Source organism: Vanellus vanellus (genome assembly GCF_965231255.1).
Source record: "Vanellus vanellus genome assembly, chromosome: 1".
NCBI lineage: Eukaryota > Metazoa > Chordata > Aves > Charadriiformes > Charadriidae > Vanellus > Vanellus vanellus.
Window position 1 is genome coordinate 162,562,358 of NC_138905.1, and position 24,303 is coordinate 162,586,660.

The following is a 24,303-nucleotide window of genomic DNA, read 5'->3' on the forward strand; positions in this document are numbered from 1 at the left end:
GATGCACCTCAGGGTGCTGAGGGAGATGGCTGATCTTACTATCACTGAAACATCGTAGTGATAGAGCAGGTTCCTGATGGCTGGAAAAATGCAAATGTCACACCCATGCTCAAAGAGGGCAAGAAGAGGATTCAGGTAGTTACAAGCCTGTCCCTGGGCAAGTTATACAGCAAATTTCCTAGAAGACATTTCCAGCCACATGATGGACAAGGTGATTCCTAACAGCCCCTATGGATTTACCAAGGGTGACTCCGGTGCTGTGGACAAGGAAGGAGAAGGCAGCAAATGCTGTATGCTCTGACTTTACAATGGCCTTTGAGTCAGTCTCCTCTTGTGTCCTTGAAGAAAAACTGGGGAGACGAGGACTGGCTGGATAAGCATACTTGAGGGAAACTGGCTACACTGCTGGGACTCAAAGGGTTCTGACCAGCAGTATGAAGTCCAAGCAGAAGCCAGTTACTGGTAGTTTCCCTCAGGGATCCACACTGGGGCCAACACTATTTACTGTCTTTATTAACGACCTGGATGATGGGACAGAGCACACTCTCAGCAAGCGGGTGAAAGAGATCAAATTGGAGGGGGCAGCCAATACTTCGGAGAGCAGGGCTACACTCACATACTTCTTGATGGGCTGGGGAAATGGGCTGACAGGAACCTTAGGAAGTTCAAGAAAAGCAACTGTAGAGTCTTCTACCTGGGTCAGAGAAACCCTGTGCAATGGTATAGACTGGCTAGAAAACAGACTTGCAGAAAAGGAGCTGGAGAATCCTTTGAATGTTAAGTCAGCAGTCCGCCCTTGCAGGAAAGGCCAATTGCATACAGGGCTGCATTATCAAGAGTGTAGCCACCAGGCCAAGAGAAGTGATTGCTCAGCACTTCTGAGCCTGAAACTGAATCATTGTGTCCACTTTTGGGCTCCTCACTTCAAGAAAGGCATTGACACACTGGAGCAAGTCCAGCTGGGGGTAATGATGGTCCAGTACCATACCAGGTTGCCTAGAGCTAGAACCTACATCCTCAGTTACAGCCTGGACACACAGCCCTAAGTAACCTGTTCTTGTTGGACATGCTTTGAACCAGGGTTGAACTAGATGACTGCCAGAGGTCCTGTCAAACTTAAGCTACTCTCTTATTCTGTGAATAATCAAAGCCTTGTTCCCAAAGTTCATAATCACTAGAGGGATTTCTGTTCCTGTATTTCACGAGACAGGTACAAACATCCATCCATGTACTGTAAATAAAAGGACTCCTTCTTAACTCTTCTAATTAACTATTTGGTAACATACAATCAGATTCCACATCTACAAGTAGAAAACACTCTTACTGAAGGACTACTTCGGTTCTCTCTTTTTCTTCACTTCTCTCTTTTCCTCTTATTTTTGCTTTTCCCCCTCATCCCTTTTATCCTCCTTTCCTCTACTTTCTCTCCTCTTCCAGAGACATTCATCCCAGACCTTTGTTCATTATACTACAAGAGTATCAGGAACATCCTTTCAAGTGCCATGATTAACTTCTTCAGAAACTTGAGATGTCTGTGTGCAAAGAAGGTCCATAGACACAAATACATGCTGACTCTAAACTGAGTTTATGCCCACTTCATGTTTAGGAAGTTTATTTCAGGCATTAGAAAATAATATTTTCAAACAAACCAGAAAACTCTAAAACCTGAAAGATTAAATTCTAGAGTTTGAACGCTCTATATGGAGACCGTGTCCATCCCAAAGGTGCACTGTAATAGCAGGCTCTACAACAATTATATCCTCATTTCAAAGCGCATGTTAGATTTCAACTTCTGCAGTGAAAAACAAACACAGCAGACCAGATGGGAACATTCTACATCATATGTACTGACAAGATTGGTTTTGCACAGAGAAAAAAAACAACTGGAAGAAACAATAACCTTGAAAAAAATAAACCAGAGATGTAGAAACTACCAGTAGAGAAGAAACAGGGGCAAGCACTTCTCATAAGAGAAACCTGCTACTTAAAGTTTAAAAGAGCTAATATTAAATGCAGATTAAAATAAAACATTTTAACATTAGTAAAGATATGCACAAAATACAGAAAAAAAATGGTTCCAAAAATACATGAACAAACGGGTAGAAAGCTAAATGTTACTTCTGCAAAAATATCTGCTCTTGTCAATGGAAGTTCTGTGGGATTAAACTTGCAGAAATAACCTGTTATTTTATTCAGAATGACTCACTACACTTACTAACTGCGGTGCTGTATTTTTCTTCATTTAAGTTCTTCATAAAAACATTAACCTGACAAATTCACAACCACACATTTTTGGGGGGACTAAAAGTATCAGTTATAAAAGCAGCTGCAGATAATACAGAGCATGTAAACAGTGTGCTTGTAATTCAGGTTACTAAGTTACTTCAGTGCTCTGTGTTCCTACAGGCTGTCCAGACACTGCCATATTACACTTAAGGCGCAAGACTTTATTCTGAAAACATTAAACATTCTATATCACATCCCTTAAAATTAAGTAACTCCCTTCAATATGACCACCCTTAACAGCTGGGATCCTCTGCCTGATGAAGCCCAGGACTCAAAGGAACCATCTATTGCACCCAACATTTTCCTACACATAAGCATGCCTCACTGCCTGAGGCCTCTCAATACCAGCAAAAGCATTAGGGGACAGTACTCAACTCTCATGTATCTAATTGCCAATATTTCATAGGAATGCAAGAAGAAAGGAGAGAAAAAAAAAAAGAAGACAAACTTGAAGTTGGGCTGGAAAGCTGCCTGGCAGAAAAGGACCTGGGGGTGTTGGTGGACAGCCAGCTGAATATGAGCCAGCAGTGTGCCCAGGTGGCCAAGAAGGCCAACAGCATCCTGGCCTGTATCAGGAATAGTGTGGCCAGCAGGACTAGGGAAGTGATCATCCCCCCTGTACTTGGCACTGGTGAGGCCCCATCTCAAGTACTGCATCCAGTTTTGGGCCCCTCACTACAAGAAGGACATTGAGGTGTTGGAGCGTGTCCAGAGAAGGGCTACAAAGCTGGTGAGGGATCTGGAGGACAAATCTTATGAGGAATAACTGTGGGAACTGGGGCTGTTTAACCTGGAGAAGAGGAGACTGAGGGGACACCTTATCACCCTCTACAACTACCTGAAAGGAGGTTGTAGAGAGGTGGGGGCTGACCTCTTCTCCCTGGTGACAAGTGGTAGGATGAGAGGAAATGGGTTTAAGTCAGGGGAGGTTTAGATTGAATATTAGGAAACAGTTTTTCACTGAAAGGGTTATTAAACATTGGAATAGGCTGCCCAGTGAGGTGGTGGATTCACCTTCCCTGGAGGTGTTTAAAAAAAGGGTAGATGTGGTACTTAGGGACATGGTTTAGAAGTGGTTTTTGTCAGGGTAGGTCAATGGTTGGACTTGAGGATCTTACAGGTCCCTTCCAACCTCAGCAATTCTATGATTCTATGACTCTATATTGAGGGGAACAGAAAGATTCCTCCTGTCCATGGACATCTCAGCAGAATCATGGCAACTTTGGGTCCATTAAAATGAGACCAACCAACCGACCGGAAACTTTACAATCCCCTCATGAAGACAAAATCCAGACACCTACATCTCCTAAAAAAAGATTTAGTTTTTAATGCCCAGACCATCCAACGATTTATTCCATAAACTGCTCAGCTCCACTGTAAACCAGTTTCATGTTCTCTTCCCTTCCCATTGGTGAGCTAATCCATACCTTTCCTCTTCCTCTTCCGCTGGCTACAATCTTTCTTCCAATTTCCGTTTTAATTTATTCATCATTAATAAAATGCTAACATATGTAACCATTATTAACTGATCTTTTTAGAAAAAGTAAAGAATCTCATCTCCCCAAAACCTTTGCCGTGCAAAGCCAATTTACGGTACCTGACCATTTATATTCTACCAGCCTGCTGCGATACACAACATCAAATTTCTTCAGTTAGGCTTTCATAACATACTGCCCTCAGGCAAGCAATTACTGCAGACCATCAAAGAATTATTCAGCTTACAGCACTATGAAGATAATTATTTTTTTAAAATCAAGGCTCCTGTGCTTTATTTAATATATGATTAGCACGCTGCCACTCATGTGAAGGCCAAAGTATGGAGATACAGATAAAACTGAGGGAGCAATACAGGAATGGCTGGCCGAAGTCTGCACCACGATTGAGTACAGTATCACAGGGACAACTATTTATCCTTAACTGATCAGTTATTAATGTCAACTAGGTGTTACAGAGTTAGTTACCCCTGCTTACCTACTGACAGTTGCTGCTCTGCATCAGGTGTCTGCAGCATGTGATTGATGGTGACAGCTTACCGGGCAGGTTTTCTTTCATGGCTGATCGTATTAACCAAACCAGAGTTCAAGCTCAGCAAGAGCGAGGAGCTTACACCTTTCTAAAAGGCAGAGGCTCCTAGTGAGTCCCATACTCAGCTAAATCCAGCACAGACACTGCAGCTAGGCAGAAGACATATGAAGGCATGAGGAAACGTTGAAGGGATTTAGTTGGCGGAGTATTTTGTTGAGGAGGTACAGTTCAACAGCTTATTGAAATTTTTAGTGTCCCAAGTTCATCTAAGCTTGGGTGCTTAATTTCTTCTTCTTCATCGAGATTAACCTAACACATTTTATTTGGCCTCTGCAGAGCTACCATGACTCACTGGTGAGTCACCATTTACTGTTCCTCTAACTCAAGTCACTTGAGAAATCACATTTGTCGACAAAAAAAAGGCAGGATTCAGCTACAGGTTAGTTCTAGATACCCGACCTGTCTCCCAGAAAACAAAAGTAGTTAATTTTGGAAGGAAAGGCAGTTTTGCAGTTAAGAATCAGGCTGGGTGGATTCATTTTCTGGTTGATCCATAAACACCCTGTGTAATTCAGAGGATATTTCTTACCTTGTGTAGTAGCTTTCTAGATATGGAACTGTAAAGCTAAATCCAGTACCATTTGTAAACTGCCCAAATACAGTAGGGACTAAGTAAGCAGACAGAAAATAAATCATCACAGGCATCATAACATACTGGTCCAAATATTAACTGCACTGCTTTGATGTCACCATCTCCAAAAGTAACAAATTAGTATATTAATTTACATGTTGCTCTCCTTGCATGCCAAAAGCAAAACAGTAAGCTTTTGCACACAAATGGTAAACCCAAACATGTATCACCCTTTTTGATACACACCATTTCTCAGTTTAGATGTTCAAATCCTGGGACAGTCAAACAGATATTGGAGAAACAGCAGCTGTATAAGAACAGAAAACGAATAGCTAGAAGGATAAATACTATCATTTAGGTCAAGCAATTGACATCACATCATGCTAGGCTGGATTGGCAGCTAATACATCAGTGTGACTCAAAGGGTACAACCTAGTAATGCATCTTAATCAAAGGAAGGCAGTATTTTATCAGATCAGAGCAGGAAACGCATATTGGCATTATTTTACAATGGCAAGACTATTTTGAAACAAACATTTCCTTTAATATGAAGCTGTGGTACTAATGTCAGCCCTTGAGCAAAGACTACTACAAGCCTGTGTATCTCAAAATTTCCCATTTCTGCTACATAGAACAGGGAACCACATTGCAGCATTACTTTGTGTACATATGAAAAAAGTTCCCTGTGCAATTTCCTTTTAAACAGTCTTTAATTCTCATCACTTCATTTAAAGATAGTCTATTCTGTGATGAAGCTGAATAATTAGAAAATAATTCAAAAACAAGAAAGGAAAACATCCAGAATAAGACCAGTAAGTTCTCTCAAAGACTTTCTGAATCTGGTATTAGAAGATAAATGCCCCATAAAAACTGAGGACTGAGACCTTCAGCTCCCTGGCATCTAAGGGGAATCAAGCCATGTTTGCACTGGCAGTTCAGCAGCAGAAAAATCAGTGTATAGTGCCAACTAAATGCTCCAAGTAGGCACAAAAGTAGCTCACAAGGCTCTACTTCATTCTGCTACAGCAAAAACATTTCCCATAAGACAAGGTACATTTAGTAAAGTTTAACTTTGTCATTAGATCTGCATTTATTTTAGGCTTTCTGATGAGACGGATGTGTTAGCCGAGATCCTATCTCTGCACACATCCAACACTGCAACGTCAGTCGTGAACACACAGCCCTAACATTTCCGAAGAGGCATTCCACCCTCTGCATGGACTGGACCCACCAAAAATAGCATCATCATGCCCACTTGCTGGTTCTTTAAAATCAGGCCACTAAATGAGGCCACTTTAAAGATAAATAGTGCTTTGCAGTCATGAACGATCAGTATGAGTTTTTGGGGAAAATCCCAGGTAACTCTAAACCACAGCCTCTAAGAGCAAACGACAGGATTTTCCATCTATCTCTGATCTCCAAAACCCTCTTAACAAACACACAATTTAACTCTTACATCAACGTTCTTTACCCAGACACAAGGTTATTCCAGGTAACAATGAGTTACCTCACAATTTGACATCCCATTCCTTTCCTATTCCCTAGCCACCCATTCTTATCAATATCTTTTTAGGGGAATCAGATTTGTATTTTAAAAGCTTTTTATCTTTAATGTATTTACCTTACATTGTGCTATTATTATCATCATTATTATTATCCTTGCTCAAAATGCAATGAACAGCTTACAAAGGCACACATCCTCATTCATCTCTCAAGCCACCAGAGTTCTTCAACTCCCTCATATATTTTCAAAGGGCATTTCTGTAAAGCCTCATCATTACGATACTAAAACAGTGCTGGAAATGTATGCGGGCTGTCGAGACGCCTGTTTTTACACAGCATCTCGGTATGCCTCAGTTCTGAAGGCTTCTTGTGCTGCGTCAGATCTGATCAGTAAGAAGCAGTTTTAAAGCGTGTACTGATCATACAGCTCTTTGCTACAAACTAAATTTAAGTTATTTTTAAATGCAAATGGCATATAAACAAAGTTTTTCATGCAGGGATTTTAGCTGGTCAACAATTAGTCAAGTAAACCTCTGGGTAAAGTCCCTTCTATGAAAGTCAGTAATGCGTAACTTCAGGGGGGAGGGTTGTTTCTAATTACTCTCTTTGAACAGACTAATTGTAAAAGGATTAAAAATAGATGCTTTCACATCCCATAAAACAGTAGGCAGCAAATCAAGACCAGCATACAAACAAGGCTTTCTTTTTTTTTTATGCACTTGAAAAAAAACTACCCCTCCCACAAGACACTCACGTAATCACTCTTGAAAACAATGTGCAAGGGTAAACTTTTGCAGTCAAGCCGTCCTGCTAATGACCTTAGCTGCTCAGAGGATCCAAGAAGCTACAGATATGTAAGTACAGAAAAGAATGAACTTTTGTAAATTTTTTTTTCACTGAACAACAGCAAACAATTCTAGAAAGATTATTTCTTTTTCACATTATACTGAATATTTTCATGTGGTAGGGAGGATAAATCATCTTTGGATGGGAGAGACAAGGCTCGTGGAAGAAATTCATTGGTATTTATGTTCACATATTAATATGTCACCAGTTAATTTCTATTTAAAGGATCTGTTGACCCACAGCATCAACAAGTTATTTCAAGTCCTTTCTTATAATTCAGCCTTTCGACAGTCACAGGGAAACATTTGATAACTTAGACATTTTTTTTCGCAATATTCATTTAAATTATACTGATGCAGGAATAACTACTGTACAAGTAGTAAGGGAAGCACTGCAGTTTTTAAGTCATTCACTGAACCTCACGGAATACTTTAATAGTAAGAGAGCACCTTAAAAGAAATCCATACTATGTCCGTGAATGCACAGCTTGCTCTTTCACATGGGCTCCTTGTCTATGAAACAGCCTTTATTATAAATGCAAGAGGTCCTCAGTCACTCTTCTCACATGTAAATATTGCAACAGAATATCTTAAGAATTCGAAGTTTTATGAGTTAATTCTTGTTTTAACTTTTGACATGCAGTTGTTTCAAAGGTTTTAGAAGGAATTCTTTTTCTGAATCACTATCACCAAACATCCTTTTCCTTATTACTGATCTTCATGCCACAAAACTAGAGAAATATTACAAGTGATATGATTTTTATACATCTTCACAACTAAAAAGGATCCATTTTTCCTAATATACTGGCAAAACAAGATAAGACTGTTCAACAGACAATAACTCAACTATCATATATCTTAAACAGAGACTGCATGCATGCCTTTGAGCACTGAATACAAGAGGTCTGTCTAACATTTTCACGGCTCCTCCTGAAGAGACAAGGGAACTGAAAACTTATTTGTCAATTAGACTTTAAGAGCTCAAAACTCATCCATTTCTGTTTGAAAGATTAAGGAGTATGTATACATGTACTGAATAATAAATTTAAACTAGAGTTCTAAAGTTGCAATCCCTAAAATTAAAGAGTGTGCCTGCACAGGTTCCACATTACCCATAAAAAAAAAAATCATGTAGAAGTTGCGCATGTTTTCTAGTACTAAAATACAAATTGTTATTAGACCTCCCTTTTTTTTTTTTTCTTCTGCTTGAAGGAATGTAATTGTGAGTGGATCAGGTTTTTATTTTGTTTATTTACGATATTTTAGACTCTCTCCTTTTTTATATTTAGTACACTTATGAAAGTAAACTGAAGGGAGGTTAATCATCTCAGCATTAGCACAGCTCTTCACGTTAACACGCATCTTTGGCAGAAGATGATTTACGTTAGATAGTTCTCATACTTTACATAGAACGGATCACATTTGGAAAGAGAGATCTAACAGATAAGGCCAAGACATGTACACTTCAAGCGACTTCCACTTTTTCTTTAACTAGTTATGCAGCATTGCAACTCAGCTTCTTTATTTCCATTTCGGTTACTGTAGCTTCTATTATTTTTAAGCACCAAATAAAACTGTCATAGAGCTTTGCAAAACCTATAGTAATAGATAAGAGCAGGACCATAAAGATCCCACAGGGTGTGCATCTTCAAATTCTGTTAAGCACTGAAAGGATATTATAATTCTTCACAGCCATCATTAAGACCATTTCATTCATGAAATGCATACTTGGGATTGCCTGACGTGTGGCTTACAAATCTGGCTTTAGTACTCCAACAAATTTGGGTCTACACAAAGGAAGCACTAGCCTGGAAACTATCTCACCAAAATTAGCTGTGGGTTGCAACCTGAGGATTCAGTCTTCAGAAAATTAGGCCTGCTCATTGTCATTTAGGACACAAAACTCAACAGCTTTTGAAAAAAGGTAAATTAACATAATGTACTAGAAGTGCATGAGTGTTAAAGTATTAGAAAGAAACAGGAAGCGTTAGGACACGCCTGCCTCTTGCCTCAGCTTTTATAAAACCACAGGTAGTTCCCAAGCTGCCAATACACACACCTAGATATACAGGTATACGTTCTTTCTATATTAACAAAGCATTCTACTATGCAACTTAGCATGCACACTTTTTAACATATATAACTTAGTTGAATCAAGCCTTTTTCTCAAACAGAAAACACTCTATAATGAAAATCATTTGTATGGTAAATTAGAAATTCAAACAGGAAATATGACTGGTCAAGGTCAAAAGAAAACAATTAATTTTAGAGAGTAAAGAAAAAATAAACCTACACAATGAGAGCACTGCATATTTCTCATCTTATACTGTTTTTAAACTCTGTAAGACTTACACAGCTTATACCTACAGAGCACTGTAAACTCAGTAAATCCTCAGGTCAGGCGTTGCAGGGAAAGACAAGTCTCTTTCCCGACTAACCTTTTAATTAATTTATACTCTTTATGCATACACGAATAACATTATTCCCCAATACTGTTTGTTAAAGAAATATTGTTCATCCATCTCAAAGTGACTAAACCATACTACGTATAAAGCCCAGAAGAGATCTTTACAAAGATCTGGTGTGCCATCCCAAGATTTTAATTGGCATCCCTCTTAAATTAGATACTGGACAGATGGACCTTGGATTCATCTCCAAAGAATGAAAATTATGAAGAGAGACAGACAAATCACACATTAGGTTACAATACACAGTTAAAGCCTTTTACATGTTCCCTGTTCTGCTGTAAAGACAGATGGTACTCCTTCAGGAAAAGCAGGAGATGAGAAAAGGAAAACTCATTTAGCATACAGAGAGAGAGAGAGCTTTGTATCACATAATCAAACCCATGCAACCTAAGGGTGCAACACTGCAATTGCTGGCTCATAACTTAAGGACTTAAGGGCCAGTAACGTAGTAACCAAGGATGAGGAAAAGGCTGAGGTACTTAATGCTGTCTTTGCCTCAGTCTTCAGCAGCAGGACCAGTTGTTCCTTGAGTTCCCCGACCCCTGAGCTAGAATACAGGGATGGGGAGCAGAATGAAGCCCCTGTAATCCAAAGGGAAATGGTGAGGGACCTGCTTCAGCACCTGGAGGTGCACAAATCTATGGGGCCGGATGGGATCCATCCAAGGGTATGAAGGAGCTGGCGGAAGTGCTCACCAGGCCACTCTGCATCATTTAGGAACAGTCCTGGATAACCGGGGAGGTCCCAGCTGACTGGAGGTTGGCAAATGTGACACCCATCCATAAGAAGGGCCGGAAGGAGGATCCAGGGAACTACAGGCCAGTCAGTCTGACATTGGTGCCTGGGAAGGTCATGGAGCAGATCATCCTCAGTGCCATCACACGGCACATGCAAGAGAACAGGGTGATCAGGCCCAGTCAGCATGGGTTTGTGAAAGGCAGGTCATGCCTGTCAAACCTGATCTCCTTCTATGACAAGGTGACCCACTTAGTGGATGAGGGAAAAGCTGTGGATGTTATCTACCTGGATTTTTGCAAGGCTTTTGACACCGTTTCCCATAGCATTCTCCTGGAGAAACTGGCTGCTCAGGGCCTGGACAGGTGTACTCTTCGCTGGGTAAAAAACTGGCTGGATGGCCGTACCCAGAGAGTGGTGGTAAATGGAGTTAAATCCAGTTGGTGTCCAGTCACAAGTGGTGTCCCCCAGGGATCGGGGCTGAGGCCCGTTCTCTTTAATATCTTTATCAATGATCTGGATGAGGGGATCGAATGCACTCTCAGTAAGTTTGCAGATGACACTAAACTAGGGGGGCGTGTTGATCTGCTTGAGGGTAGATTGGCTCTGCAGAGGGATCTGGACAGGCTGGACAGATGGGCTGAGGCTAATGGTATGAGGTTCAACAAGGCCAAGTGTCGGGTCCTGCACTTGGGTCACAACAACCCCATGCAGCGCTACAGACTGGGGGCGGAGTGGCTCGAAAGCTGCCTGGCAGAAAAGGACCTGGGGGTGTTGGTGGACAGCCGGCTGAGTATGAGCCAGCAGTGTGCCCAGGCAGCCAAGAAGGCCAACACCATCCTGGCCTGCATCAGGAATAGTGTGGTGAGCCAGACTAGGGAAGTAATCATCCCCCTGTACTCGGCACTGGTGAGGCCTCACCTCGAGTACTGTGTTCAGTCTTGGGCCCCTCACTACAAGAAGGACATTGAGGTGTTGGAGCGTGTCCAGAGAAGGGCTACAAAGCTGGTGAAGGGTCTGGAGGACAAACCTTATGAGGAACGACTGAGGGATCTGGGGTTGTTTAGCCTGGAGAAGAGGAGGCTGAGGGGAGACCTTATCACCCTCTACAACTACCTGAAAGGAGGTTTTAGAGAGATGGGAGCTGACCTCCCTGGTGACAAGTGATAGGACAAGAGGAAACGGGTTCAAGTTATGTCAAGGCAGGTTTAGATTGAATATTAGGAAGCATTTTTTCACTGAAAGGGTTATTAAACATTGGAATAGGCTGCCCAGAGAGGTGGTGGATTCACCATCCCTGGAGGTGTTTAAGAAAAGGATAGATGAGGTGCTTAGGGACATGGTTTAGAAGTGGTGGTGTTTTTATCAGGGTAGGTTAACGGTTGGACTTGATGATCTTAAAGGTCCCTTTCAACCTCACTAATTCTATGATTCTATGACTATTATTGATAATAGTTATACATATGTAACATTATGATATTATATATAAAGCTCATGATACATGAACATCTCTATGAACCAGGGCTTTGGATTAATTAGTACTTCCAGACTGGAGCCACCATTCTGTTAATTAAACACCTTTGGCAGTGGGACTCTACTCTGAGCTGGGCTCTTGCATACTGCAGTATAAATGTAAAACAAATGAATAATACCAGTCAAACATTTTAACAGAAAAACAATCTCCTAAAACAACTTACTTTCCCTCTTTGATGAAATTACAAAATTATGTAGAAAGGCACCTGCACAGATTTCAGACATGCTAGATTTTGTAAGCAGCTTGACATGGTACTGTGAATGTTTTCCCCCGAGTCGATACTATTGCTATCAGGCATCAAGAAAGCACACAGAATAAATAAAAAGCTGGCTAACTAACAAATCTCATAAAGTAATTGGCTAAAGAAAAACTTTTTTCCACTGGTGGTCAAAAAGCAAATACAATGCGCTAAGACTTGATAATGGCAAGTGAGAGAACCGTAAAGAACAACCTGCCCAGGTTGCAAACCTGGGCATAATATTAAAATTCATCTCAAACTCTCCCAGGTGTAAGGTCCACCCAGATAGAAGCAGAGAGCACTGGCCATGCCCCTAGACTGGAGATATCCTAGGACACAGTGAATCTGAAAAGTACTCCAGGATCGTAATGAACTAACATCCCAAGCTCCCAGAGCAATGGTACACAACTACCCTGGATGCCTTATCAACAGAGCAGAAAAAGCAGGGATGAGTGGTGAGTATGCTTCCAGGTACAACGATACCAAGAGGCATCTGGTACCCCATCTCCTATGTGGGACTAGGCTGGGGTTAGAGCAGACATCACAGGACTACTTTGCCTTGTGGTGAGACATTTGGGAAGTTCACCTAGAATTGCCAAAACCATGGGATTGTATAAAGGGGAAATGTTCAACAAAAACAGCAACTGCAAATCAATTTTAGAGAAATTTAAATAAGAGACACACATTTTTTAACAGGGCGGTTGATTGACCAAAAAATACAGTAAAAATAGCTAATTTGCTTTCGCTTCACTCCAAACCAAGACCAAACAGCATTTTGGAAAACATGCTTTAAATGAAAAGTTAGTGGAATCCATACACAAATAACTAAAACAATAACATAACCTGGATTTTACAGGTGGTCACATTAAATGAGTAAGTAGTCTCTTTGCACTACAACTTTATAGGTCTGTGTTACTGAGCACTGTGTGTCTGCAGACTCAGGAAAAAGTAAAAACCTGAACAACTTTCTTCACAATACCAATATATAGGCAGAAATTTTAAATAATTTATGCCTTAAAATTTTGCATGTACCTCTATGCCAAAAAATTGTGGCAATGTTTTCTAAAATTATTAAATTGGTAAAGTAAATTAGTGTCTTTTTTTTTTTTTTCAAAGAGATACTTCAAAATACTATTTTTAGTAAACTCAGAAAGCTACTGGGGAGGGGTATTCAAGCCGACAATCTAGAAGAACAAATATTCTGGTAGTGATTCTAGAGGGTAGCTTCAATCTGGATTCATTACATTAAATGGTCATGTTTGCTTAAGATATTCAGTCACACAGCTCATTAAAATCAGTAAGAATCAAGTCCAGCTAGATTGAGGTTTGCAGCAGTAAGGAGGTAACATTCTCCATTTTTGCTCCAAGAATGCAAAACATGGGAAAAGTGCACAAAATGGGCCTGCTGTTGTTTTTTCAGTTACGTGCTGTAGAGGATGGCATATACTCTGTAAGTATAATAAGCTGATCACTAAGGATTGCTTCCAAGAAATAAACAGCAACCTGACACAAGGAATAGAAATCAAAGAAAAAGTCTTGGTTTACTTAATAGTCTAGACACCTTTTAGGAAGCAAGTATTTTTTTCAAATGCAGCCCTGTTCAAGATTGACAAGAAAAAGTGAAATACCTGCTGAGGTGAATGGAGTTCATCCAACAACAAGAGCTCAGATGTACAAAGTAGTTACTGTAGCTTAGGTGATGCACATTAAGTTGTCAGATGGTAGCAACTTTATCATGTTTGGGCCCCAAACCAGATACAGTATCTTGAGGTTTTTGTTTGGTTGGTTGGTTTGGTTGTTTGTTGGTGGGTTTTTTTAATTAAATATATTCAGGTAATATACCACCTAGACACTATGGTGACTGCTCAAAAATGCCCATACATACCTACACACAGAGAAAAACACTAATACTTATCTAGAGTATTATAAAACGTGCTCCCTACATTAACAGTCAAAATATTTGGGGGATAACAGAAAGAACGCTTTCCCCATCTACGGCTGACTCCCACAGCAAGCAGAAAAGCCCTCTGGCATCCTCTGTCAAGGAGCACAGGTTAGCTGATGTGCACACTGCCCTGGAAGGCCCATGAGCTGTGGTCCTCTGGTTTTCTTCTCATCTGTTTGTGGCAGGTTTATCCTGCCACGGAACTGCTCCCCGTGTATATCCATGCTAGCACCACGGAGAGACACACACTCTCCCTGCTAGGGCTCCTCAATACACCCTTTATGCAAGGGTGAACCTCCTAGTTTGAGCAACAAAAAGTTCTAGATTAATTTGTTACATTAAAGATCCGACTTCATAGCACAAAATTAGGAGTTTTATGAAATTCTACTCTCGATGTAAAAAAACCCAATTTCACTGAAATTACAGTTTTCCTAACCCATAGGTACACATTTGTATAACAGATGTACAACATTTTACAAACATTTATAGGAAGACAAATGGATGAACATGACATTATTTATGAACCAAGATTACTACAGATTTACAGTGAAAATAAAATGTCATTAATATTCTGTAGCTAATTACTGCAATAGAACTGTTTATCAAATATTAGATTATTCTTCTTCATATATGTTTAAGAAATGATTTTACCTAAATTTCAAGGAAGAGATGACTATAAGATAGATCACACTCCCAGCATGACAATAAGTACGCAGAGGCATTTAAGTAAGAGATTCTGATTGTGTGCCCACACAAACCCACACCATTTTTCTGTACAAAGCAGTCTGTTACACTTACTTAAAACAAGAGTCATCCTACATGCTCCTGTAAGGCAAAAGACGAAACAGGAGGAAAGTATACCAGAATTATCCTCAAGGTAATAACTACTGTATTAATCAAGCTTCAAACACACTAACACCAAGATACTGTGAAAGATGCGGAATTATCTAATACAGAATTACAGTCTTAAATTTGCACTACAGATGGAGTTATTGTTTACCAGCTTAATTCCCTTATTCAAACCATAAACTCCCACTTCAGATTTGACTTCCAATCCTGAATGCAGTATTCCCACCTCTTGACACATGGTACGTACTTCATGGGTATCAGAAATCACTCACCTGTCTTTCCTGCTGCCTGTGCAACACAGCAAATACAGACTTAATATCCTGTCTGGATGCTAAATTTATTCCTTAAACATATGTAATATAACTCATTTATGTATTTTAATACACATCATCCACTATCCGCAGGTTTACTGTTTACAGAGAACCTTATGCACCCCTGCTAACTTGGCCAGCACTCTGATCAGACTGGCTTATCACACAGTATGTGTTGCAGATACAGTAATTGTGAACAACGTGAAATAAGTAGGACAGTCTCCTCAAAACATGAAAGAAGATATTAACTTTTTAATGCTTTCACAAGTTAATAAAAGGATAATGAATACTTTCTAAAACGTGTAGCTCAAAGCCCTTAAAACTGAGAGGTGTTTTCTGGAATGACTTTTTAAATGCATAACAGGCTACAGTTATTTTTAAATATTATGTGTGGAAAGGTATATCCTCAGAAATAACCTAGACATTTTAAAGGTACCAGACAGACTTAAAACTCAGGTTACAAAAGCTTTTCTCTCCAAATAGTATTTTGCATTAAAGCAGAAGCAATCTTGTTCTGACTGCTGTTTTAATTCATACATGGTGCCTCTGAGAGACAACATTTTGCAAAACAGCTGCTTAAGGAGTAACGTTAGATGCCTTATCCTTTCTGACATTTATGCACTATGCAATTGTTGGGTAACAACACGCCTCAGAAATATTTTGCACTGGAAGCAATATCAACAGGATCGGGTCCTTTCTGTTTCTGAAATTCTGCTGAACCATTTTTTATATTTTTAAGTCCTCCAAATCACTGCCACTTTGCAGCTCTTTGATGCTACTTCTGACTGTGCAGGTTAAAAAATTTCTAAAATCTTCTAAATTGACAACGTGTAAAATATTTTAGCTGGGTTTTCTCTCTTTTGCAGCACCACTAAGACTGACTAAACTAGTAGTCTTAAGAATTTATATGAGTAACAATATTTGAATTCTATTCCAAAAGCCAATTCTTAAAACTAGTATTAAACAATCTGAATTATTACAAAGACAATATGATCAGAATGCTGAAAAATTTTAGTATCTCTAAACAAGTTAAACCATCACAATGTGAATTGTTAGAAACAAAAACTCCCTAAAAATTAACTGAAACACATTTAAAAGATTTTGTCTGCTTCTCTGGCCCTTGGGGACTTCATATGATACTTTATCACGTGGTTTCTTCAGACTCCTTTTTCCCCCTCAGATTGCTTTAAAGTCTCCCACCTCCTGACCATCTATAAACTTCATTTTCCAAATACATTAGATCCCTGGTTTATTATTTTGCCCCTGTTCTGATTTCTTTCAGGAGGGAAAGAACTGGGATCAAAACAGAAAAGCCAAAAAGAGCCATCTTTTTGTTTGTTTGTTTTCAGAAGGAGGCTTGAAAAGTATTTCACCATAATGAAGTTTCATTTCAATTTTTTTTACAATCTTGCTTTTTGCAATAGAGGTTGGCTGTTGTTATGCAGAAGAAGTTTATCTACATTTATTACAACACGTTCCTTTTTTTTTTTGTCACGTTAGGTCTACTGAGCTTCCTGCAATGACGGTGGTTACAGAAATGGACACTTTCACAGCTTCTCAGCCAAACAGTTCCACCTGTGACTTATATGAGCACAAAGATACAGCACGGATAATACTGTCTGTCTTCTACAGCTCCATCTTAATTCTTGGGGTGCTTGGAAACACCATTGCCCTCACCGTCATTTTTAAAAACAGAAAGAAGATCAACTCCACCACCCTCTATTCAATAAATCTCGTCTTCTCCGACCTCCTGTTCTGCATCGCCTTGCCTACAAGGATAGCCTACTACGCCCTGGGATTTCACTGGCCGTTTGGAGAAGCATTATGTCGAATAACTGCTCTCTTTTTCTATATTAACACCTACGCAGGTGTAAACTTCATGACTTGTTTGAGCATTGACAGGTTTTTCGCCGTTGTCCACCCCTTCCGATACAAGATCAGAAGGATTAAATACGCCAAGGGCATTTGTGTCTTTATCTGGTTTCTTGTATTTAGTCAAACTTTCCCATTACTCATACAACCCATGTCACAGGAAGAAAAAGACAGGACTACGTGTATGGAATATCCAAACTTTGAAAAAATAGCACATCTACCATTTATACTTCTTGCTGCCTGTTTAGTAGGGTACCTTATTCCCCTGGGGATTATACTATTTTGTTACTCTCAAATTAGCTGCAAACTTTTTCAAACGGCTAAGGAAAATCCACTGACTGAAAAATCGGGGATAAACAAAAAAGCCATCAATACAATCATATTTGTAATTATAGTGTTCATCATCTGCTTTACCCCTTATCATGTTGCAATCATACAACACATGATTAAGAAGCTTCAGAATGAACCCTCGTGCACTGAAAAGAAAATTTTCCAGAAGTCACTCCATTATACTGTGTTTCTGATGAATTTTAACTGCTGCCTAGATCCCTTCATCTATTTCTTTGCTTGCAAAGGATACAAGAGAACTGTTATGAAAATACTGAGAAGACAAGTGAGTGTATCAATTTCAAGCGCTGTCAGGTCACATCATGAAGAAAGCTCACGTGATGTGGGAGAAACACAAATGATGGTACTTGCAAAATCTTCCAATGGAAAGCTACCTGAAAAATAAAGTCTGTAGCATGCGGCAGTGAAGCAAGCTTAAAAATCCAGGGTCCACAGCAAAAACTCTTAGTGCTCCCTGTACAGCAGCTTAAAGTAAGATTCTGTTCCTCAGGATGTCAGGAAATCAAGGAGGGTCGTTGGACTGAAAAAGAATTGTCATAGGACAGCAGGAAAAATCAGCATTATAAATTTCCTAGCTGTATCATTTTGACTTATCTCATTATTTTTTCCAGGAAATATGAACCACTGTGAATGTTCAATTTCCATACTGCACATACATGTGCCTGCATGTTATTAACTCAAGCAAAGACTCAATTTACAGTTTAACTGGGTGACTGAGAAAGGACCTTACAGCTCAGCTTACAGTTCAGACTGACTACAACCAGAACATCTGAAAATTGTAAGACCTTTACCTGAGCTCCAATTACAGTGATGGTTTTGTTAGCCAAGTCACACAAGCAAAGGAATCAAACTTTAAGATAAAGTGGACAATTTCTGTACATGTTTGACCATGCCATGTGTTTAGTTTATAGCCCTTTGGAGATGAAACCGCATTTTATACTATTTGGCGTGTGAATGTCTTATTGGACAATTCACATAGATGACATTGTCAAATGTAATAGATGAAAAGTTAATGAACTGTTTGGTTCTCCCCAACACTGAATAACTCCCGTATGTTAAATCACTCATCTTTGCAAGGTGTATTATCTCTTTACTCCTTTTCCTAAAGGAAAACTTTTCTTTCTAGTGTGTATTGTAAAGAGTCTCTACTCTAGTTGTACATAAATTATTTATAAACACAAAAAATAAGTTGAAGCAAGAGACTGTAATATGAAAACTGCACCGTTTCAGTTAAAAGAGCAGTGATATGGGTTCCTCAGAACTTCTGCTGAATTCAGACATGGACACAAGACAAACTTTTCGAAACAAACATAAGTGTTCACAGTTGAAGTCACCAAAAAGTAATTTAATGGGTGTTGTAATTCTGACGGTGTGAGATGGCCACCTCTTTTTAAGCGGTGTTTACCTGGGAGATCAATAAATGAGAACAGCAGATTGGCTGGGAAAGAACAAGCTTTCCCATCACGCCTTCACACAGCGTATCTGGGATCCCTTTGGGAACAATGAAATTGGGCCAGCAAAGAGACCAAATGACTTAAACACATCCTGCTGGAATCGGCTCAATACCAGTTGAGCATCCAGGATGCAAGCCCTGGGTTCCTGCTGTCGTGCCCTTCCGTCATGTGTCAGTTTCCTTCCCTACTTTATTCCTGGCCCCCATGTCTCTTCTTTTGTCTTCTATCTTATTAATACGCCTTCACCTGCCAACACAACTTGGTAATTGCACCATGAGGTTGCGATGGAAAAGGAAAACTAAAAAGTGCCTGATAATTACTGGTAAAAGCAATGCCAGATGTCAGAATAAATGTTATTTATTGCAGCTGTATCTCTCTGGCATTGAGGCTGCAGCGGAAGTCAAACAAACATAGTTACACTTGTCATCTTCGCAGATCCTTCCTTCCTTGCGTGTTGACCTCTGCCTACCTGCAAACATGGAAGGGTCATATCTGAACAGCAGCACGGAAACATTAGATTAACAATTACTTTCTTATGGAAAAGAAAATGCAAAGCCTCCTATATTTCATACCACTTATTGTCAAAATCGAGTTTTTAATTGCAAAAGACACTATACAACTACAGAAAAGTCAAGTAAGAAAAATAATTTTTAACAAAAGTCATACTTAATTCTGTATGTTACAGCAGTTCTGTTCTTGTCAGCTTTTTTAATAAACTATTTCAAAATATTATTTAATAATTTGTTCCTTTGAGTAAGCAAATGATAGCCTGATAAAACCACAGACACACCACTCACGAATACCTAGAAGCTGTAGAAATAAAATATATGTATTATTAACATCACACCAGTACAAGCTCATTTTATTCTACTAATGTCTGGCTTTTTATTTTGATATGCATTTCATCCAACTGTGATTATAAAACCTTAAAGGCAAGAAGTCTTTTTATTATTTGTCTGTAAAATATAACTCAAATATTATTACAGCATCACATAATGCAGATATCTATTCTCTTGTAAGTGGAAACAAAGTGAAGATATGAATTGAAAATCTCTATCCCCGATTTCTCTTGTTAGGAATTCTGTTATTTTCAAATTTACACTTTTTTAAAGACCACATCAACATTCTCAAACAGCTAACTTTACATCCCAATACCGGTTTTGCTCTACTAAGCCTTAGAGTGTTGGTCCAGTTACATACGGGTTTGAGAAAAGCTATTTTTTTTTCTCCTTATTTTAGTATTTCTCAAATGCTGAAAAAAAACAATAAAATAAAAACCTTTAAAAGTTAAGATAAGCTCAGTTTCCTGACAAGAGTCCTAAAGGCACAGACACACAGACAGTGACAATTTATAGCTCTGGCAGCTGATGCCACTGCTTCCCCTCACTACTTGTCAGCACGCACTCACAGCTTGTGCACACTCGTATCAATGAGGAGCCTCTTTTCTGTGCGCTTATCTGAAACTACCAAAAGTAGCGGTGGTGGTTTCAGTTGGCCTGGGACACTACATTGAAGTTGCTTATAGAGCATCTGTCCAAATTCTTCTGCCAGCTGTGCTATGGGGCTGGTAGCCACCTCCAGAGAGATGGTAACAAGCTGCTGCATGGGAGCAACTGAGAGCAGTAATATTGAAAACTTACAGCTGTTCTCAAACAACTGCTTTTCTTCATGATGCTCTTACTCATTCATTGTGCTGGTACTCTTCCCCCAGTACTGTTTGTTGGAGTATTTTTACAATAGCAGTTGCCTGCAGCAGCACACCTCATGTCCCTCTCCTCCTGCATGTCGCACAGACATGAATAAAGGCGGTAAAACCATACCCGATATCTCTTTTCCTCTCCAACACTAAGTATATAACAAACATGTCTGTCTTAAAAGACATGAGCATGCCACGCCACACAACATGTGGCTGAAGCAGTATGAGCTTTGCAAAAGAAAAAGAGCTTTTGCTTTGGCAAAAAGCTTTTGACACATTCTAGGAAACCCCCCCTTCTACATGAAAGGCTGGGAAATGGTCATACAGATCCAGAGCTCACTCACCCTTTTCACACAGAAATAAAGCAGCTGACAAGTAGCAGCAGGTTCAAATGGTTTGCTCATTGTAAGGATCTGACTGAAGTTCTTCAGAGAAACTGGGTCTCTTTGGAGGGTGAAGTCTAGTCAGGATCTTAAGACCCGTGTGCATGACAAAATGATATAATATCTTTTAACTCTACACTTTGGAGTATAGGGCTAAGACAGTTGCTAAGAGGACTCCAACTAGACTACATGTCCACTGCTGATATCTCTCTCAAATCTTATCTGGTGGCAAATGTGACAGAGCACATACAGAAATAAAAACGATGGTACAAATGGTACATTTTGGCTATCTCTGTTCAAGTCCAGAAAAGAAAGTTGTATAGACATCTGTTGTTGAACACATGACAAAGTGAAGGTGCATCATGTGAAAAACCCCCAAACAGATACTCATTTTCAGCAAAAGAACATTTAGCGCCTTCACCTTTTCTTTCGCTGAGAACGTAAAACAAAGGACTACTACTGTAAGGGCTTAGACGGGTTCCTTCAGCCACCTTGGGCTTGAGACATTGAAGCCTAACTGAAAGTGTGGAGATAAAGAACACAATCTCCTGTGGCTTACAGTGCCAGCAGAAGAGGACAGGTATTCCCCAAGGCATTGCTGCCTGACTCTTGGCTGCAGCCCTGAAAGCTATGCGGATGAGGAACCTGTTAGCAACATGGTCACCTCCTAGCAAAGGACAGTAACAGCAACTGTCTGAAGTTGTGAAGATGCTACCACAAATAACACAATTCCTGGAGGTGGTTAATGACTCCTCTTAAATCAGCAAGCTCATAAGTAGAAAGAAAAAAATGGAGGGGTTTGTGTTTTGGTTTTTTTTTTGGAAACAGACGTTGCGGTAAAGACTAACATTGTTCACTCAAAAGCTTACAGGTAAGCAAGGAACAAACAGATTCCAAGAAAACAATGAGACAGCCTGCAACATAAGAAAAATAGGGTGCAGCTGAAGAGAAGAGCTTTGCCTTACATGACCAGTTTTGGAGGAACTGAAAAGCAGCGACGTACTCTGTCTCTTCTGTCTCCACATTTGTAGTACAGAGCAGGGGAAGAACTCAAGACAAAATAAGGTTTGTATCTTAGCAGTATCCCACTGTGCTGGCTTAATACAGGCAAGGTCAATGGACACCAAAAATCACTAGAAAAACATCAAATTCACCTGAGTGAAATATTTCCTAACACAATCTTGTCTAAGCCACAGCCTGCAGACTACAGCTATGGTACAAAATGAACTCAGCCAAGCTGCAACCTTTTTGTGAAGAAAACCAGGGCAATTGCTGTTTGTGTAGTAAATGCTTATACATATTTCCTTAATTTTTGCCCCTCCCCATCCCCTCAGAATACTGTCTTGGCTTCCTGCAATGTCTAACTTCAGACTTCCTGAGGCAGATGTCTCATCTTTGCACATGACAGTCCTCAATCAATTTTTCTTCCATCAGCGTGCCTGGTCCCTTTTTGAACTCAGATAAAATGCCTGAGCCTGCAGCATCTTGCAGCAAGAAGTTCCACAGTCTAACTACCCATGGTGTGTAGAGCCATTTTCTTTCGCTTGTGACACCTGTTAGTTTCATTTGAAGTCCCCTGCTTCATGTACCAGAAATGAGCAAACACAGCGATTCCCTATTTACCCTGTCCGCATTACTCATGATTTTACAGACCTACATCAAATCCCTTTCCTCCAAGTCATCTAGTCTCTTCTCCTATGAACAGTCAAATCAAAACTGTTCACCACTTCATCCAAACTGTAGAGAGGGGAAGGAAAGAAATTAAGTGCAAGGAAAGAATGCAAATCCAACTGTGTTCGAGCTGGATGGCAGAAGAGAACAGGGTATCTCTATACATGGGGAGATCAACAGTGTACTGATTTACTTTTCCCACCACAGTAGATACAGTTAAGTCTCAAAATCGGGATCTTGCCTCATGACTTCCAAATTTGAATAACCTTGTTGAGATGCATTAAATAAAGAACAACAGGGCTGGAAAAATGGTCTCCCAGGAACCTCATGAAGTTCAGCAAAGTCAAATGTGAAGTCCTGCATCTGAGATGGAATAACCCCACACAACAGTGGGGCACAGGCTGGGCACTGCCTGGCTAGAAAGCAGCTTGGCATTAAAAAGGTCTGAGGTCCTGATGGACAACAAGTTCAAGAGGAGTCAGTAATGTGACCTCATAGCCAAATATGTATGGGACTGTGTTGGAATCAATGTTGAGGCAAGTGATCTTTACCCTCCACTCAGTACTTGTGAGATCACACCTGGAATCCTTATACCCAGTTTTGGGCTTCCCAATACAAGAAAGATACTGATATACTGGAACACGTCCAGCAGAGTACTGGATGAAGGGGCAAAAAGCACAGCACGTGCTGCTGTAGCATACAGGAGGAGAGGTGGAATAAGCTGAGATGGTTCAGCCTGGAGAGAGAAGAATGAGAGAAAATGTTATCGCTCTCTTCAACTGCCTAATGCGGAGAGGTACAGAAAAGATGGCAACACACAGTAATGGGCATGAGTTGCAGCAAGGAACAATTAAACATTATGAGACATTTTTTTCATCATGAGGTTAGTCAGACGCTGGTAAAAGTTACACAGAAAGCGTGTGAAATCTCTCTCCTGAGAGATACTGAAAACTTGACTGGACATAGTCCTGATTAAATTGGCACTACCAGGGTCGGACAAAACAATCTCCAGAGGCTCCTTTCAACCTGCGTCCTTCTATGGCTAAGAAATTTGGTCAAAACTTTGATTAAGTTAGACAAGAAAGCAACACGAAACTCAGTGGCCTTGCAGTAAAACTAGCAAATAATAGAACTTTAAAATCTTCTAGTGTTGTCCTCTATTTAAGTCCTTATCAAAATGCTGTAAAATAAAGAAAGGTCAAGACATAGCCTAGACTTCTTTCCAAAAAGCTGCATTCATTTTTCCTCAGTGCAAAAATATGAGTTTCTCCTCTTCCTCTTTTCTTTTCCTCAGTTGTGACAGATGTTGTGCAAAGGGCTTAACTAAAAAAAGCAAGTTTTGCACCTGTTCTGAAGGCAGCAACATTTGTGGTTATCCTATCCTCTCCAGAAAAGTATACATTGTCTTATACCAAGCACAAGGAGAGCTATGTTCCTCCCTCTAATAAGCTAGACTTAGCAGTTTCATCCTTCCTGTGGCACGTAACTTTCGAGGGAAGTTGTGGTTAC

General features: G+C 39.9%; 2 protein-coding genes across 2 annotated transcripts in view; one reads left to right on the forward strand and one right to left on the reverse strand.

Moving 5' to 3' along the window:
- The window catches only part of UBAC2 (UBA domain containing 2), a 103,503-nt gene that overhangs the window by 37,862 nt on the left and 41,338 nt on the right, over nt 1-24,303 (reverse strand). The gene's annotated exons all lie outside the window — the stretch shown is intronic.
- LOC309671702 (G-protein coupled receptor 183-like) lies at nt 7,259-17,975 on the forward strand (the record flags this gene model as incomplete). Its single annotated transcript, XM_082482991.1, has 2 exons — nt 7,259-7,299; nt 16,871-17,975. The coding sequence occupies 2 exons, from the start codon at nt 7,259-7,261 to the stop codon at nt 17,973-17,975; spliced, it is 1,146 nt and encodes a 381-aa protein (XP_082339117.1).